We start from the raw sequence: 16,954 nt of genomic DNA on the forward strand, positions 1-16,954 counted from the left end.
TGCAGAGAGGCATCATGAGCAACCCAGCCGGAGCCGGAGGAGCAGCAGGAGCTGGAGAAAGTCCAAGTCTGGAAGAAAGGTACAGAGTGTTGGAACTCCAGCTAGCAATGCAAACGGCGAGGCTAGAAGAAAGGAGGGCGCAGGATGCAGAAAAGGCAAAAGGCGCTACACTAGCAAGAAAGATGCCAGGAATGGTGCAGAAGTTTGGGGGGGACCCCAGGAACTACCAAGCCTTTAGGACAGAGATGCAGTATGCTCTCGAACTGCAGTTTAACGACTTTCCCGATGAGGCATCGCGAGTGGCGTTTGTGATTGGCCATCTCGAAGGAGGGGCGAGAGACTGGGTCAGGCCCCTGATGGCAGGGAATAGTGACATGCTGAAGGACGCGAGGAAGTTTTTTCGCGCCATGGATTTGATGTTTTCCAGCGAGATTGAACAGGGACTGGTGCGCAGACAATTGATGGCTTGCAAACAGGGGAGCCGATCGGTTCGTGAGTACTGGACTGAGTTTACAATGTTGATACATAAATTGGGGTGGGACCTATCGGCGGAACCCATTCAAATGCTCTTTGAAGAGGGGCTTTCTTCGGCGGTGAAAGACGAACTTTCCCGGGCGCCCAGGGCGGAGTCTATGGACCAGCTGACCAAATCAGCGCTGACCATTGGAGCGCGCCAGGAGGCAAGAGCCTTGGAGAAGCGGGAGGGGAAAGGAGAGCGTTGGAGGGATTTCCGCATTCCAGAGATTCCAGAACCAAGTTTCCCGCCCGGAGAGCCGATGGAGGTTGGAACAGCGCGCGCGCGCGCGCAGTTTCAAATCCCAGTGAAGGGAGGAAGAAGGAGGGAAAGAGCGCCAAGAAATGTTATCTCTGCCAGCAGCCAGGTCACTTTGCCAGAGTCTGCCCGCAAAGAAAGGAATGGCAAGGGATGGCGGGAGCTGTTGGGGGGAAGGAGGAGGAAGTCCAGGAGCCAGTAAAAGCCAACGCCTGTCTGCCACTGTCAGGGCACTGCAGACAGGCCAAGGAGCAGTAAAAGTGCCCACTCCGGAACCTCCAAGACCAGCCCTAGTAATAGAGGTGTGGCTAGAGCTGGCAAACGGATACCCACTGAAGACCAAGGCGCTGTTGGACTCAGGCAGCTCCTGTAATTTTATGAGCAAGGAGTTTGCAGCTGAACACCAGATACAGACACTCCCTTTAAGCAACCCCCTGCAGGTCACCACGATCGATGGGAGGGAGCTGTTGGGGGGAGAAGTTAGCCTACAGACCGTCCCAATGGTTATGAGGGTGGCAAGGCACACCGAAAGGATAGCGTTCAATGTAGCCACCCTGGGAGGGGCGCCAGTCATTTTGGGAATGAGCTGGCTAGCGTTGCATGACCCGCTGGTGGGCTGGCATCAGAGAGTGGTCTCCTTTGGGTCAGCACATTGCCTGGAACACTGCAAAGAGGGGAAGGTGCCAGAAGGGGCAAAAGCCTCCCTAGCAGGGACGGAAGTGGCGGACAAAGGGAAGGTGCCCAAACAATACGCTGACCTGAGCAAGGTCTTCAGCGAAAGGGAAGCAGATAAACTACCACCGCATAGAGACTTTGACTGCCAAATTAACCTGGTCCCTGGGGCCCAGCTCCCCGTGGGCAAGCTGTACGCCATGTCAGACAGGGAAATGCAGGAGTTGAGGGAGTTTATTGACAAAAACCTGAAGAGAGGTTTCATCAGAGAGTCCAGAGCGGTGGGGGGCAGCCCAGTGTTTTTTGTGGACAAAAAAAACACGGATAAACCGAGATTGGTCGTGGACTACCGGCGGCTAAATGCCGTGTCAGAACCAGTGACTTTCCCCATGCCCAGGATTGATGACATTTTGACCAGGGTGAGGAAGGGAAAGATATTCACGAAACTGGACCTGAGAGGAGCTTACAACCTGATACGAATAAAGAAGGGGGATGAATGGAAGACAACGATGTTCACCCCCCTAGGGGCTTTCGAATATCTCGTTATGCCCTTTGGATTACAAGCAGGCTCCGCCTGTTTTCAATCGCTCATGAACCATGTACTGGGACCTTTGCTCTACAAGAATTGCGTGGCCTTCCTCGATGACGTGCTGATATATTCAGAGAATGAGGAGCAGCATGTAAAGGATGTCAGGGAAGTGCTGAGCCAGCTGCAAGCAAACCAGTTGTGGGTGAAATTGGAGAAGTGTCAGTTCCACACCAAGGAGGTGGAATTCCTGGGGTACCGCTTATCAGACAAGGGATTAGCCATGGATCCAGGCAAGGTCCAGGCGGTGCTGGAATGGAAGACACCGAAAACGAAAAGAGATGTGCAAAGGTTCTTAGGGTTTGGGAACTTTTACCGTAAATTCATCAAGAACTTTGCCCACTTGATGGCTCCCATCACGGACTGTCTAAGCAGCAAGAAGAAATTCGTTTGGACGGCGGAGGCGGAGCACGCTTTTGAGGAATTGAAAAAGGCATTCGCTTCGGAAGAACAGCTCCTGCATGTGGATTTACAAAAACCCATGAGAGTGGAAACTGATGCCTCAGACCGGGCGGTGGGGGCGGTGCTGCTTCAGCCAGGGAGCAATAAGTCGGAATGGAGACCGTGTGCCTTCTTTTCGCGTAAGCTGAACAAATCCGAGAGGAACTACACGGTATATGACCGAGAACTACTCGCCATTCACGAAGCGTTCCGGAGATGGAGACACTTACTAATTGGCGCACAGCATAAGGTGCAAGTGTGTACGGACCACAAGAATTTGGAGTATTGGAGAACGGCACGAGTGCTCAACCAACGACAAGTGAGATGGGCCCAGGAGTTCTCCAAATTCCATTTTGAAATCTGCTATGTGCCAGGTCCAGAAAACATCAGAGCGGACGCTCTCTCTCACAAACCTGAATATTTGGAGGGGGAGGGAGCGCCAGAAGAGAGACATATTATCCCAGAGGACCACTGGGTGTGTGGTGCGGCCTGGGTGGGGCAAAGAGAACTGGTAGAGGGAACGGTAAATGATGAGTACGCCCAGGATAAGCTCAGAGGTTTAAGGAGAGAGGGAGAAGACCCCGGAGGTTTTGAAGAAAGAAACGGGGCATTGTATTACAAAGGGGCGCTATATATACCCGAAGGGGAATTGAGGGGGAGAGTACTCAAACAGCTGCACGACAATCCCACAGCGGGGCATTTTGGGCAACACAAGACCATGTGGTTGGTGACCAGGGAGTTTTGGTGGCCCAAGGTGAGGGAGGATGTACGGGAGTATGTGAGAAGGTGTGACCAATGCTAGAGAGCCAAAGGAGAAAGGCGGGCACCAGCGGGGTTATTAGAACCGTTACCCACACCAGAACGACCGTGGGAGGCGGTGTCGATAGATTTTATGACTGATCTGCCCAAATCCCAGGGGAAAACCGCCATACTAGTCGTAGTAGACCTGTTAACTAAGATGGGTCACTTTGTAGCTTGCTCACATGCAGTCACGGCGGAAGAGACAGCGAAATTGTTTGTAGAACATATTTTTAGGCTGCATGGCGCCCCCTTGAGGGTGGTTTCCGACAGAGGGAAACAGTTCACGTCCAGATTCTGGAGGAAGCTTATGAGCTTGTTGCACGTAGAGGTCAACTTTTCGACTGCCAGGCACCCTGAGACCAATGGGCAGGCGGAGAGGGCAAACGGTATCCTTCAACAATACCTGAGGTGTTATGTCAATGACAGAGAAAACGATTGGGTCGAAAAGTTGGCACTAGCGGAATTTGCTTACAATAATGCAGAGAATGTGTCCACCGGGATGAGCCCCTTTTTGGCTAATTATGGGTGCCACCCCAGGGCGTTTCCAGGGGAAGGAGGAGAGAGATGGAGTGTTCCGGCCACGGAACTTTTTGTAGAAGAAATGGAAGCGATCCATCGTCAACTCCAACACAACTTAGAAAGGGCCAAAGAATAATATAAGAGGCAGGCAGACAAGAGCAGAAGGGAAGGCGAAACAATTAGGGTGGGGAGTCGGGTCTGGCTATCAACCCAAGGATTGCCGTTCAAGGGGGGTTGCAAGAAATTGAGACCCAAAAGATTGGGACCATTTGAGGTCATCCAACAGGTCAACCCAGTGGCTTTCAGACTCCGGTTACCGAACCACATGAAACTGCACCCGGTATTCCACAGGTCATTACTGTCACCATACAGGGGGGAAGGTGAAGGGGTATCCACACGGGGGCCAGCCATAGAAGAAAGGGAAAGCCGCAACTATGTGGCGGAAATCATCGACTCCAGGTGGAAGGGTAATCAGGTGGAGTATTTGGTCGCGTGGGAAGGGGAACCGGAGTCGGAAAACACCTGGGTGAAGGCAGAGGAGGTCCATGACGAGATCTTGATTGAAACGTTCCACCAAAGGTTCCCCAGGAAACCTCAGCCAGTAGCGAGGTTCCGGAGGGAGTACTTTGGCACCACCGACGATGAGGAGGAACTGGAGGGATTCAGGGAATCGGAGTTGGAAGGAGGTACAGACTCCGAGGAGGAGGAGTACTTGGAAACCGGAAACAGCAAAAGGTGGAGGGAAGTGTTCGAAACTTCGGAAGATGAGGGAGGTTCCTTCAGGGGTTTTGCTCCCTCGCCTCCCGCAGAGGAGGGGAGGGAAGGGGGTGAAGGGGGCCCTGGAGGGGAGGTGGATGTCAGGGAACTGTCATCTGAGACGAAGGAGGTGAAAGGGCTCATGGAGGGTGAGAGAGACCACTCAGCGGAGGAGGGGACCAGCAGGGGGAGAAGTGGAGTTCCAAGGGAAAGTGAGTCGGAGGGAGGGCTCAGAGACACTTCAAGCGAGAACAGTGGGGAGGTTTCAGGACCTCCCGTAGGGACACCCACTCCTCGGCGGAAACTGTCACGCCGAGAGTCCAGAAGACGCGTTTCCGTTAAGGAGCTTTTATGCTGGAAGAAGTTCCGTAAACGCCCACTGTCCGATTCTACGAGCGATTGATGGAGCCATGCTTAAGGAGCTCCATCACAGACAGAGGTTTGGGAACTTAGCCAAACTCTGAGGGATCAGGATTTTACGCACAAGCAGCTCACCATCCCATCACACTAGGGATCATGGGAGTTGTAGGCCAAAAACATCTGGAGGGCCGAGGTTGAGGAAGCATGGTATAGAGTAAGATCACAGCAGTGACATCTCTTTCTCAGACTGCTAACTGGCCATTTATGTCTTCTATTTACTTGCAGGCGCAAAGCAACAATCCCATCTTTGCATGCCAGGATTTTGCGTTCCAGGTGGATGGGTAAAAGGAAGGTCATGGGGGATCTGAACTGGAAGCATTGCCAAGCGGATTGCACTGTGAATCATTTGGGAGCTCAGTGTTCCTGCTATGTGTATATGAAGCTTGATTATGTATGTGAAATAAGTTACCTTACAGATGCCACCTTGGGAGGCTTAGTCCTGAAAGACAGCATGTAAGTACTTTAAACAAAATGCCTTTGTAAGATTTTTAATGGTTCACTACAAATGCAAGGTTGATTTGACCTTAAAAGGCACATTCATCATGGTTGCCAACTTCCTTTGGTAAGGAAAGGCTTGCCGAGTTCTCCAAAATTTGCCAAATGACAGATGCTGCTGTAGGTATTTAAAAGGGGGAGTGAGATTAAAACGTGTATTTTCAATTTTTTTAAAAGGCTGAAAGGCAAGCTACCTGTCCAAAGACCACAAGGTCTCTCACTTAGTCCTGGAATGAATGGGTTGTGGGGGCTGTTCTGCAAAAGACCGTGTTGTTTGAGATATACTGTTCTCTCTCCTCTGGACATATTTTGTAAAGACTGGAGCAGCATTTTTTCCTCTTCCTCACGAAGAAGTTTAGGTAACATCATTATGGAGTTGAAAACAGTTGACAGTTTATTTTCTTTATTTTCTTGTTCTTCTGGACATCGCAGATCTTTGAAATGGGATTGCTCAAATCCTCTTTTGCCCTTTTCCAAGTTCTTCTGAAAAGGCTCTGGTAGACATATCCTTTGAAAAACAAACCAGCACCCATCATCAATCTGTTGCTCCTTCTTGGAAGTTTCTTGAGTTGCCTTCTCTCCATCAGGCCATTTATTGACTAGAGTCTTTCTAAGGAACTTGATGACAGCTGCTGCATCTCCTCCTTTGACCTGGCAACTTCTCAACAACCTTAGAAGCACAGCTGAATTCTCTACTGACTGGATGCGTTGTGGGTTTAATGGCTCAGAATGATCCACGATAGACCTCCGTTGAGCTTCTTCCACAACTTTACTGACATTTGGACCTTCTATGATGCATTCCTGCTGAATCCCACAGTCATATTCTAAAAACTCTTTGAGCAATTCCAAACCAAGCATGTCCTGAGTTTTATGTACCATAGTACAGGAAGCAAGTCTTTTCATGTGTTGGAGTAGGTCGGTTTCTGCAGCCAGATGCAGGAGCTGCTGAAAAAGAAAACCCAAAGACAGGTTTTTTTAGCCATCTCCTCTTAAGATAATCCTGGGAGAATTAATTAGTCCAGTACAAATCAAGTTTCATCTCAAATAGTGACTCAAAGAGATTATTATTATTATTACTCTTATTAAAAATGGGGAATTAATTCAAGTATGTGTAAGTATGGACAATGTACAATCTTTCCCACAAATTTATTCCTACTTCCTTTCAGAGCTGGCAAGGGAAAAGAGATCATAAACAGCAGTGCCCATACATCATAAACAGCGGCACTGTTAGCTAGCTCCATGGGTGGCTTGAGGCTCAGAGTTGAGAGAAATGCCAAATAGTGCAACACAACAGGACAGCAAAGCTCAAACGGCTTGCTTTAAACAAACCCATAGAAATCAGTAGGGATACTTTGGAATATGCTGTTAAAGCTACAAGAGATGGGGAAAAGACTACTTTGCTTCCTGTGTCAGAAAATCCCAGTGGTGACCCTCCAGTGATGCTAAATCTTATTACAACTAAACCAAGACATGGACAATTTGCTACACTTTTAAGAGTACCTCTAATAAATCATGGCTTGGTATTATGTGCAAACTAAACCTGTGCAAGCATACCCTTAGGGACAATTACATTCAAATCGAAACACCCCCCAGCCCCTCTTATGCCTGGGCTTCACCTGTGTCTCCTTGCTTTCCCTTCCCAGCTGTTTATTATGGCTCAGCTCCAAAAATAAGTGAACAGAATGAAATTCATGGAAAGAACATTCCCACCATCTTCTCTCCTTGTGCCTCCTGAAAATTGTGCATGGTTGGGTGTGCTGTCCTATATACAGTGTGGGATGGGGTGCAATCCCCAAATCTGAACAGAGCCCCCCCCTTTGGCAATTCCCTCTCCCCCAGCAAGCTCCATGCCCATTATACAGAGTTCAGGGTGAGCCCCATATCCTCTGGAGAGGCTTTTAAGGGGGCACAGGCAGCTTAGAGGTGGTGGGGGTGGTTTAGGATTTCCCCCCTTCTTTCCATGAACTTTCTTCCATATACTTATAATAGGGTCCAAGCCTATATCTGTACAAACTTCAGTTAAGGATGAACCGATGAATTTTGTGACACATATAAGTCATGTTGTAGTAAGCATAAGTCATGCTGTAGTAAGCATCCTCCCATTGCAAACAGCACCCTTGCCACTGCGTGGCATGCAAGCTTCATTCTACAATCCTCTGCAACCCTTCCCTTCCCCATAGGACAATTAAAACACACAGATTTGTGCATTCACTTAGCCCATCGTCCTTTGAGACTCTATCTGACTGTTGCCACAGGCCTCCCTTACAACAGTCTCAGCTACTTCAGTGTGCCACTGGGAGCCACTTAACCCCCTTGTCTCACAGAGATCAGATTCTTTGTGTTATGCTTAAACTCCCATGCTGAGGAAGAAGTACTCCACAATTCCTTGCTTTGGGTGAGGAAGTCAGAAGGACTCTGCTTTTGAAAAGGGAGTTCACAGCAATTTCAAGCAGTAAATGCTCAAGACTGCATCTTTCAGAGTTTCCAGGACAAAGAGCAAGAAGCTACTGTCTGTTTCTTCCAGTGCTAATGAAGCTACCTAACAACAAGAAGAAGCATGGCAGCAGTAAACCACAAGTAATCTGTAAACTGTCAGCGTGAAATTGCATCCCATGAGGTGAGAAACAAGCTGCCCTTTGAGAATGGCGCTCTCTCTCTCTCTCTCTCTCTCTCTCTCTCTCTCTGTGTGTGTGTGTGTGTGTAAGGTGTGGGTCTGATGTGCCCGCTTCACAACTATTTTCCAGAGATGGATGAGTGTCTGGAAAAGGGTGTTTATGAAAATATTCTTCTGCCAATTGTCTTGCTGTCCTAAGAAGCAGTGGAGCGGGTGAAGAAGAGTAGGGGAAAGGAAGAACTATCCCCCAAACACAAAAACACTCAAGTGGCCAGTCAGTGAATGCCTAAATTTCTTTCTGGCATGGCAAAATGCACTCCTCAATAAGATCACTGTAATCTAGGAGATGAAATGGAATTTGATGGGACACTGTCCTGTTTGGCAGCATTTGCTCTCTGAAGATGCACCAGTTCCAAAAAAATGACAGAGCACCATTTGTCCAAGCCAAGATAACTTGCCTTGCCATGGCGATGTGGGAAGCTGAAAATGCAAGCCATGTGAACTGGTACCAAGCTTGTGGATAAACAGATTTCTGCTTCCAGTGCTAGCAGTCCCCAACTCACCTTATTCATCCTTAGCCATCCCTACTTGGAAGTTATGTTTTCTGGGGCTGTTGCCCATTGTTTCTAACAGTGACACTGCTGAAGAATTCCCAATTAAAACTTTAATAAACAGGAAGCTGTTGTAAAGCTAGCATGTGATATGCAAATTTTAGATATTAGATTTAGATATGGGAGAGAGAGAGAGAGAGTTTTATTTTTAAAAAAGACAGATGTTGTTGGGGCCATCAGTGTTAAAAAGGTTGAGCTTCTAGGTACTGGGCCAAAATGCTTTGAATATGTTTCAGTGCATTAAAGATGGTCAGGTTATGCCTTGGTTTAGTTTCAGCTTTTTGCATTCCTCAAATGAGCATGTGATCAAACAGTCCTACAGTACTATGAGCTGTACTCCAATCTATACATTTTTTAAAAAAATGTTGTGTACAATGCATATGCGTCACTTGCAGAGGCAAGTGAAATAGTTCAGGTTGTTACCAGTGCCACCTGACTTATGCACATGCGGCATATCAACATGGCTCACAACAGAATGTTAAAATTTCACAGCAAACCCTGAACCCTGGCAACCACAGCATGTCCTTGTCTCCTCCTCCTGTATGTACACAGAGTGAGAGGCGGTGACTGAAAATGAGGGTCGGATTATTTACAAGGGGAAATCTCGGAAGCTTTAAATATTTGTGGCTGATGTTAAAAAAAAATCGCAGAGAGTTAATTGGCAGAATCTGGGACCAGGGAAATGGCATTCAAACTGATTATTATTTCTAAAGTGACCAAGAAAAGTGTGCAGTGCCAAAGTCCGAGTGGCTCTAGATATTCTGAAGACATTGGGGTGTGGTGGGGAGGAGCTGCGGAGAAGAACAACAAGCAAGTTACATTTAGTCTTCCATTGCTTGTTTCAGAATTCTGAAACTGGAGCTTCTTCATCTCCCCTCCAGGGTGATTCCAGAGCTAAAAGAGACAGCACACATATGTCCATGTGAAGAAAGAAAGGTGGATCAGCTGTAGACCTCCTACACAAACAAAAGAAGCGCTTTTTCTCCCTTGTTTCAAGGGTCCAACATGGCTCTCACTTTCCTTTATGAGTATTTGTTAATTTATCCCAGAAGGGTCATGGTGTTAGGCATCATGAGACTTGAAGCAGAAGAGCCCATTCAACCGCCAGGTGGAGATTCCTTACTCTCTGCACCATAGGGCCGCTTTCTGAAGGAAGGAACCATAAGCAGTTCAAGCTGGGTTGCTAACAGTACAGATCGGAATGCTCTCAGGCATGGTTAGTTGCATTGCTTATTGAAATTAGAAGATACCTTTTATTTTATTGGTTTAATAAATTTATATCCTATTTTTTTGGGGGGGGGTCCTCACAAGGCAGCAAAGATAAGCAGATAAACTAAACCACGTACAGTGGTACCTTGGGTTAAGAACATAATTCGTTCTGGAGGTCTGTTCTTAACCTGAAACTGTTCTTAACCTGAAGCACCACTTTAGCTAATGGGGCCTCCGGCTGCTGCTGCACCGCCACTGCACAATTTCTGTTCTCATCCTGAAGCAAAGTTCTTAACCGAAGGTAATATTTCTGGGTTAGCGGAGTCTGTAACCTGAAGCGTATGTAACCTGAAACATATGTAACCCGAGGTACCACTGTACTATGCAAGTATGTAAATATGCAATTCAAAACATTAAAACAATCAATAACATGCAAATAGTAAGACCATAAAATTGGGTGCAATCAAAATAAATCAGCCCCAGTGCCAGTGCTTCCTTGCCTGCTGTAGCTCAACATAGGCAGTTTATTAAAAGAATGTGGAAGACTATCAAGCTGTCTTTTTCCTCCTTCATACCAGTTCCCTGCCAGCCTGCCTCCATTTTGCACCTTCTCCTTGGTACCTATCACCATTCCAGCCACTGAACGAAGGCATCTGGAATGGTCAGTTGTGCTGCTGATTTTCTAGTTTAGTGTATTTTCTCACAGCTGCCAGGTTCATATACACACAACATTTCTGCAAAAATCAAACAGCATGTGGTACATGTGTAAAATGTTAATCAGCTGGCTTATATTTTGAATCACTACCATCTGTAGTTAGAGAAATATGCTCAAACAGGAACCACCCCCACATGCAGAATGATAAAACTGCAATTGGACAGACCTGTATAGGCAATGTCAGAGATTCTGGATCATCTTCAGGAATCCCATATGTTTCTGAGGGGAAATACATATCAAGTAATAATAAATGTATGGGAAACACAAAAGCAGCATTCCTTCAAGTACAGCAGCTGTGAAGCAAATGATTTACGCCTGCTTACCAATGACTGGGATGGCACAGTTACATTCTGGGAGCACAGTTCCCAGAAAACTGACCTAGTTTCACGTCAAAGGGAATTATCTGAGGTGATTGTTCTGTCAGCAGGTCATGATATTCTTCTTCTGGAAGTTCTGTTTTAGTACAATTCTTTTGCTCAGGATAATATTTATGACCTGTTAGCAGATTTGATCGGCCTGGCTGCTCAGATGCGGGAACTTGTCAAATGGTATTATTTGAAGACTAATTCAAAGGCTACAATCCCTCACCACAGAAGCTCCCAAAAATGTTTATGCATGGTGGTGACCTACCGAAAGGCCAGAATGTCTGGAATCAGTATCCCTATGGGATGGTCCCAGCTACAAGAGCTGCCTTTACACCAGCAACAGCAGTTAAACTGTGAGCAGTTTTCAAATGTTATAGCCTATATGGGGGATGGTCTTATGGAATGTTTTCTTTTTGCAGTGGTGGTCAAAGGTATTGTGGTCTACTTGTGGGAAGGTGAAATGTTTGAATTGGCTTTCAGAGAAGCATTGCATTGTTATTTTGGTGAGCAGATGGTGAGCATAGAGTTTGGAGGGGCTATCCAGCAGGCTAATGGGGAGGTAGTTTTGGGGGAGGGTTTTATCTCCTTTTTTGTAGATTGGCACGATGATGTTCAATTTCCAACCAGCTGGCATTTGAGCTATATTATTCATATAGGTGTAGAGCTTAGCCAGGATGGGTTGCCACCAGTCCATATTCATTGTTTCTAAAATACCACAAGAGATGATTGATAGTGAGCAAGGTCTGTGTAACAAGATACTTAAATGCATTTCGCTGAGAGAAGCAATTAATTCTAAACATTCAAAATGGGAATGAAATCTTTCAATTTTAATTCAAAATTTGATCTCAGCATTCGGTTGTGTGTGAAGGATGTACAGAAAGGCTAGATTCTACGTCTTGACAGTATACCAAAGGAGAATAGTGCTATAAGTTTACCAAAGGTTTATTAATGGTTCAGCCTGCAATCATGAAACCCACTCAGTTGTTACGTTTCAGAGAAAATGTGATTTGTTTCCATGAATAGACAACACAACACAATTCTAACTGAGGGCGAGGGGTTATTCCTTTATGAAAAGTCATCCACTATGTTCTGAAATGCTTGAAGAAATTTTTTTTCCGCAGACAATAAAATGCCTCTTCCCTGAAGGTATTTCAGACACTTCAATGACACATTAAAATGTTTGTTTGTTGTCTTCTTGGTATAATTTTGAAAACATGATGTGATCCAAAGTATGTGTTTTCAGGCTTGCATGCCACCATCCAATCCCTAGTGATGTACTTGCTCCATGTTCATTACACTGTACAAACTTTCTATTCATAGTTTTCCTCCCCAGTATAATTTTTAGAGGGTAGGCTGGAATTTCCTTGTGTGGCATATGGCAATCCTCCACCTGAAGGCTTGCTCCAAATAAAAGTTTACATTCCTCTGGCATCTCCCTTCAGATGTAAAGGCATGAGGTATGTGTGTCTTCTGTTAAATAACCGTCTGCATTTACATGTTCTAGTGGCAAAAGGTACATAGTGTTCTTACACCGTACGGGCAGCAGGAATGTCCAACTCTACTTCCTCTCATAAATACTACATAATAGACAAGACTTTTAAAATATGCCAGTTAAAACTCTGGACTGGCCCTTCCCACTCCAGGTACGAGAGCTAAGAAAGCTTGAAATAAATACCGCAAGAGAGTTGGGCCTAGCAGTGGGAGGTCAGCTATGGTAACCACAACCTCCTTTTTGGATTAAGGGGAGATAATTTCATTTGGAGGCAATTGCAAGAGGTCGTGAGGTGATGAACGGCAGTGGTCTAAATACTTCTGCGAAGACATCAAAAGTGGGAGAGGAATTTTGAAAGAAATGTCTAGGTCTGAGAGTCTGTTTTATGTCACTTCAGCTAATGCAAACAAACAACTTGTGTTGGCGCTGCTTTTTAAAAAAAGATATGACAGAGTGTAACAGTAATTAAAAGTTATGATGGATAAACAAAGCACACATAGTAAATAAAAAAATACATGTGTAGCTCAAAATAACATAAATAACCCTGCATTGCTCAAAGAGATAATGTTTTTAGTGTGTGCACTATAGTAACTGTCCATTGATATGAGGCCACAAAAATGTTTTGACGTTTAATGATGACTCAACCTGAAACACCATCAAAGTCTGACATACTACTAAAATATCCACAGAAAGTGAGAATATAGCTGCTACAATCCAAAGCCATGAGGAATTCAATCCCATGAGCATGAAAAAATGCAGAGGATTATTTTTTAATATAAATAGCAGGGAAAGGTGTTTTTTAATTTTTTTGTCTGACAGATGGTGATTTCAAAAGTCCTCATCCCTATGAGCTAGTAAGAAGACACATATTATACCAAGCAAAGCTTGAGTCTGAGATGTAACCTTCTTTAAGTAGCCAGAGTGCCAATGCATAAGGTTGATGAGTGGAACAATTTCCTCAGCTGAGAACTGGCTGGATGTTTTTATGGTTCGTATACAGCAAATAGACCATCCTCTCTAGTCAGTTTGAAGTAATAATGGTATTCACAATGCTGTGAGGAACTAGAAGTATATACTGGTTGCTTTAGGACATTTTGGACTAGGACTTGCGAGAAAATGTGGCTAGTTGCAGGGCTTTTTGGAAGCATCTCTGGTCTTGGCGACTGCAAGTTTTATCTGTTCATTCCACCAAGGACATTTCCTTAAAATACCAAGCACCTCATCTGCTTTTATGATAAGGTTCTTAACAGACATTCTTTACATGCTCAGTGAAGACACATCTGTCTGTCTGTGTGAAGATGCTGCATTATGCAGCATGATAGAAATCTTTCCACGAATGCATGGCCTATGGGGAGAACTCCAGTGCAGCTGAAGTTTTCTGCAAATGCCACAATGAACGTATGAGGTTGGAGGCTGCTGCTGTGGTGTCACTCTCCATGTCTGTTCACTGAATGCGCAAGGAGCATCTCTCAGGGGCTCCTATGCCATTTCTCAGGCCAAACTGCCCCACAGTTAGTAAGGATATACAATAAAACGTTAAAAGCATCAAAAGCTAAGTAAATTCTCGAAATAAAATACAAAACCAGCACAAAACAAATAGCACATGTTACTCAGCACCAAAATTTAACCCACAAAGACCAATGGAGGTGTTTTGTTTTTTAAGTGTGTTGAAAAGAGTTCAGAGACAGGGCCTGCCTAACATCATTAAAAATGAGGAGCTACTGCAGAAAAGTCCCTGTCTCATAAGCCTGGTAGTTTTTTCAGATGGGTGTCTCAGTAGATTGCTTCACTCTTTGGCTTAATAGGTTTTCCTAATGTTAGTCATAACGAGACGTTTCTAGCCCTCATGGGTAAAAAAAATCCATTTTAACTCCTATAGTCAGCAGAAGGTCCCTGTTAGCTATGAATGTATATGGGTGGTTTTCAAGGCTGGGAAATCCTGGGCCCTGGGGAGAGCTAGAACTGTGTGAGCTTGGAGATCGCAGGAGCAAACCTAGGTTTGGGAACATAGATGTGGGCACCACAGCGCGGTAACTAATGTGGTATCTAGAATTGGATTTTGGCTTACACTGTGGATTAGGCTTCCACAAAGCCCCAGGGTTTAGAGGATTTGTGGGCTGCTTTTCTGGTGGCACTTTGCTGGAGAGACTAGAGCAGACAGTTTGCATGCAGAAGGTGTGAGACTCAATACCCAGCATCTAATCTCCAGTTAAAAGGATCATGTAGCAGGTGATGATGGTAAAGGTCTGTGCCTAAGACTGGCTGCTGCTGGGCAGGGCATGGAATGTGGGGCTGGATGAACAAATAACTTGACCCAGGAAAAGCTGATCATTGTGATGGAACAGTGAATTAGTGCAAATGACAGGAAGTGAGCCCAGGTCAGTGGATGGAGTGTGGAGCAAGCACAACCTGTGAAATGATGTTGCAACTTCCATGTCATTTGTTTAAAGTTGTTATTACTCACTTAGGTAACCTTCTTGAAGTGGAGATGCCGATGTCTTTTTGCTAAAGTATGTGTACCCTCCACCAGTGCGTATCGGCTTCTCATGATGAAAGCTATAAAGCAAGAAGGGGTATTATAGAAAGATCACTTCCCAGATCCTATGAAACAGAGCTATCCCACTCCCCTATGACAATCACTCATTCTAATAGCAAATGCAGTACTCCTGTACTGATGGAAATTAAACCAGAAAGGATCTCAAGTGGTATTAAGCATGCTTGAGATAACCTCAAATATTGCAGCAGTGATGATTTAAAAAACCACAACAACCTTAAAGAGGGCAACTCCCACAAAGCCCAATAAGAACTGGACATCCTCAAACATCAAAAGACCCATGGGATGTTGTGTGTCTATTGGAAAAGAAAAATGGGGAAAGAGGAGGAAGAGTGAAGTGGCTTCCTGGATCCCCAAACATCTTACAGTATCCCAGAGAAAAGCATCTCTGAACAGGAGCAATCATGTTAGGAGGAATACGGCAATCTTTTGGCAGTGGCCACCATCGTTGTGAGTTTAAAATAGGCTGTGCCAAGCATTTTCTGATTTTAATATTTATTTAGTATATTCATCACATGGAAATAAATTGTCACTCAGTCAATGCTCACTTCATAGATCATGGACATTGTTTAGAGCTTTTAAATGTGCTTTAAATGTATTGCCTAAAGGCAAACATTTCCACTGACCCTTTCAGATACTGCAGGGCTGTGACCACAGCTTCAATTCTTGTTATCACACGATAAAATGATGCCACGATGTGGTGTCTGAAAGCATTACCATGCTGCAAAACAAGCTGCTGTATGGTGGATATTTTGTAGATTATGGCCTGGAGCATCTGTCTGGAACAAGCTGTGGCCCTCTAGATGGTTTGGATTACACCTTACATCATCCCTGATCACTGGCTGTGCTGGCTGGGGCTAATGGAAGTTGTAGTCCAGAAACATTTGGAGGGCTGCAGGTTGTGCACCTAGGATCATAGAGGTGGAGGAGGCCTAGGCCATCTAGTCAACACCACTGCTCAATGCAGAAAATCTAGAGCTAGAACATGTCCAACATGTGGCTGACCTGCCTGTATTTGAAGATCGAGAGCCCACCATCACCCTAAGTAATTGGTCCCAGTAATGAACTGCTCTTACTCCCAGTGTTCAGTCACAATGCACCCCCCTATTCATCAGTCCCACTAGAACTTAGCCTGTCCTCTGAGAGCAAGTTTTTCTTCGGAAGACACTTCAGAAGATTAAGAGGTAGAATAATGGTGGATATACTTGGGGAAGAAATGTAATCTGAAAGTCAGCTTCCTCAATCAATGGGAAGATTAACAACTTTGGGAAGAAAAAGAACTCAGCCCTTTCTTTGATGTTATTATTAGCTCCAAAGAAATACTTTCAAGAATTAAGTGACTTGCTACAGTTAACTTTCACAGGAAGTACTATAAAGCAGGAAATCTCATTTGTCAGATGTTTGCACTTGGTCTCTCTCTTTTTTTCTGTAGAAAACAATGAAGCATATTCTAATACAGATTTCCTTTATTTAAGATCATTAGCCAAGTTGGTTTACCACTGATCCAGCCTAAAAAATTCTTGTTGAGAATTGAGACAGGATAAGTAGCTGTGTAGAATAGCAGGTACATATAATAAACTCTTAGCAATAGAAGGTACATATTATAATAAACTCAAAGCAATGCTAAAGGGGGGGGGGGAAAGTAGACATATTTAGTAAGTTATAACAGAATGACCACCACTGCTGGCTAAAATTTGAATTTTGTTGTAAGTCAGGGGTAGATGAATTGCAACCTCACTACTATAATTTAATGACTAAGACAATTACTGCTCTACAGGTGATGTTTTTTGGGGGGGACCCTCATGTGTTGGTTTACATTAATGCTGTCCTGTGTGGCTTAAAATGGAGTTTGACAGAAATTGTAGATGGGAGAACAAAGTAGACAAATAGATATTAGCACACACACACAATTTGTAGTTACATGAGGAATCA

At 45.0% G+C, this 16,954-nt stretch overlaps 1 protein-coding gene and 1 long non-coding RNA gene across 2 annotated transcripts in view; one reads left to right on the plus strand and one right to left on the minus strand.

Moving 5' to 3' along the window:
* Nucleotides 1-16,954, plus strand: part of LOC310760040 — a 592,410-nt gene that overhangs the window by 437,459 nt on the left and 137,997 nt on the right. The window lies entirely within an intron of this gene.
* LOC310759012 (uncharacterized protein) overlaps nucleotides 1-16,954 on the minus strand; it is a gene marked incomplete at its 5' end in the record, with an annotated part of 137,849 nt that overhangs the window by 103,573 nt on the left and 17,322 nt on the right. Inside the window, 3 exons of the mRNA XM_083605773.1 lie at nucleotides 5,657-6,404; nucleotides 10,778-10,830; nucleotides 14,933-15,024. Of these exons, the coding sequence (XP_083461899.1) occupies nucleotides 5,657-6,404; nucleotides 10,778-10,830; nucleotides 14,933-15,024 (893 nt within the window). The remainder of the gene's footprint in view (nucleotides 1-5,656; nucleotides 6,405-10,777; nucleotides 10,831-14,932; nucleotides 15,025-16,954) is intronic.

This window comes from Podarcis filfolensis, assembly GCF_964270895.1.
Source record: "Podarcis filfolensis genome assembly, chromosome: 3".
NCBI classification, from domain to species: Eukaryota; Metazoa; Chordata; class Lepidosauria; order Squamata; family Lacertidae; genus Podarcis; species Podarcis filfolensis.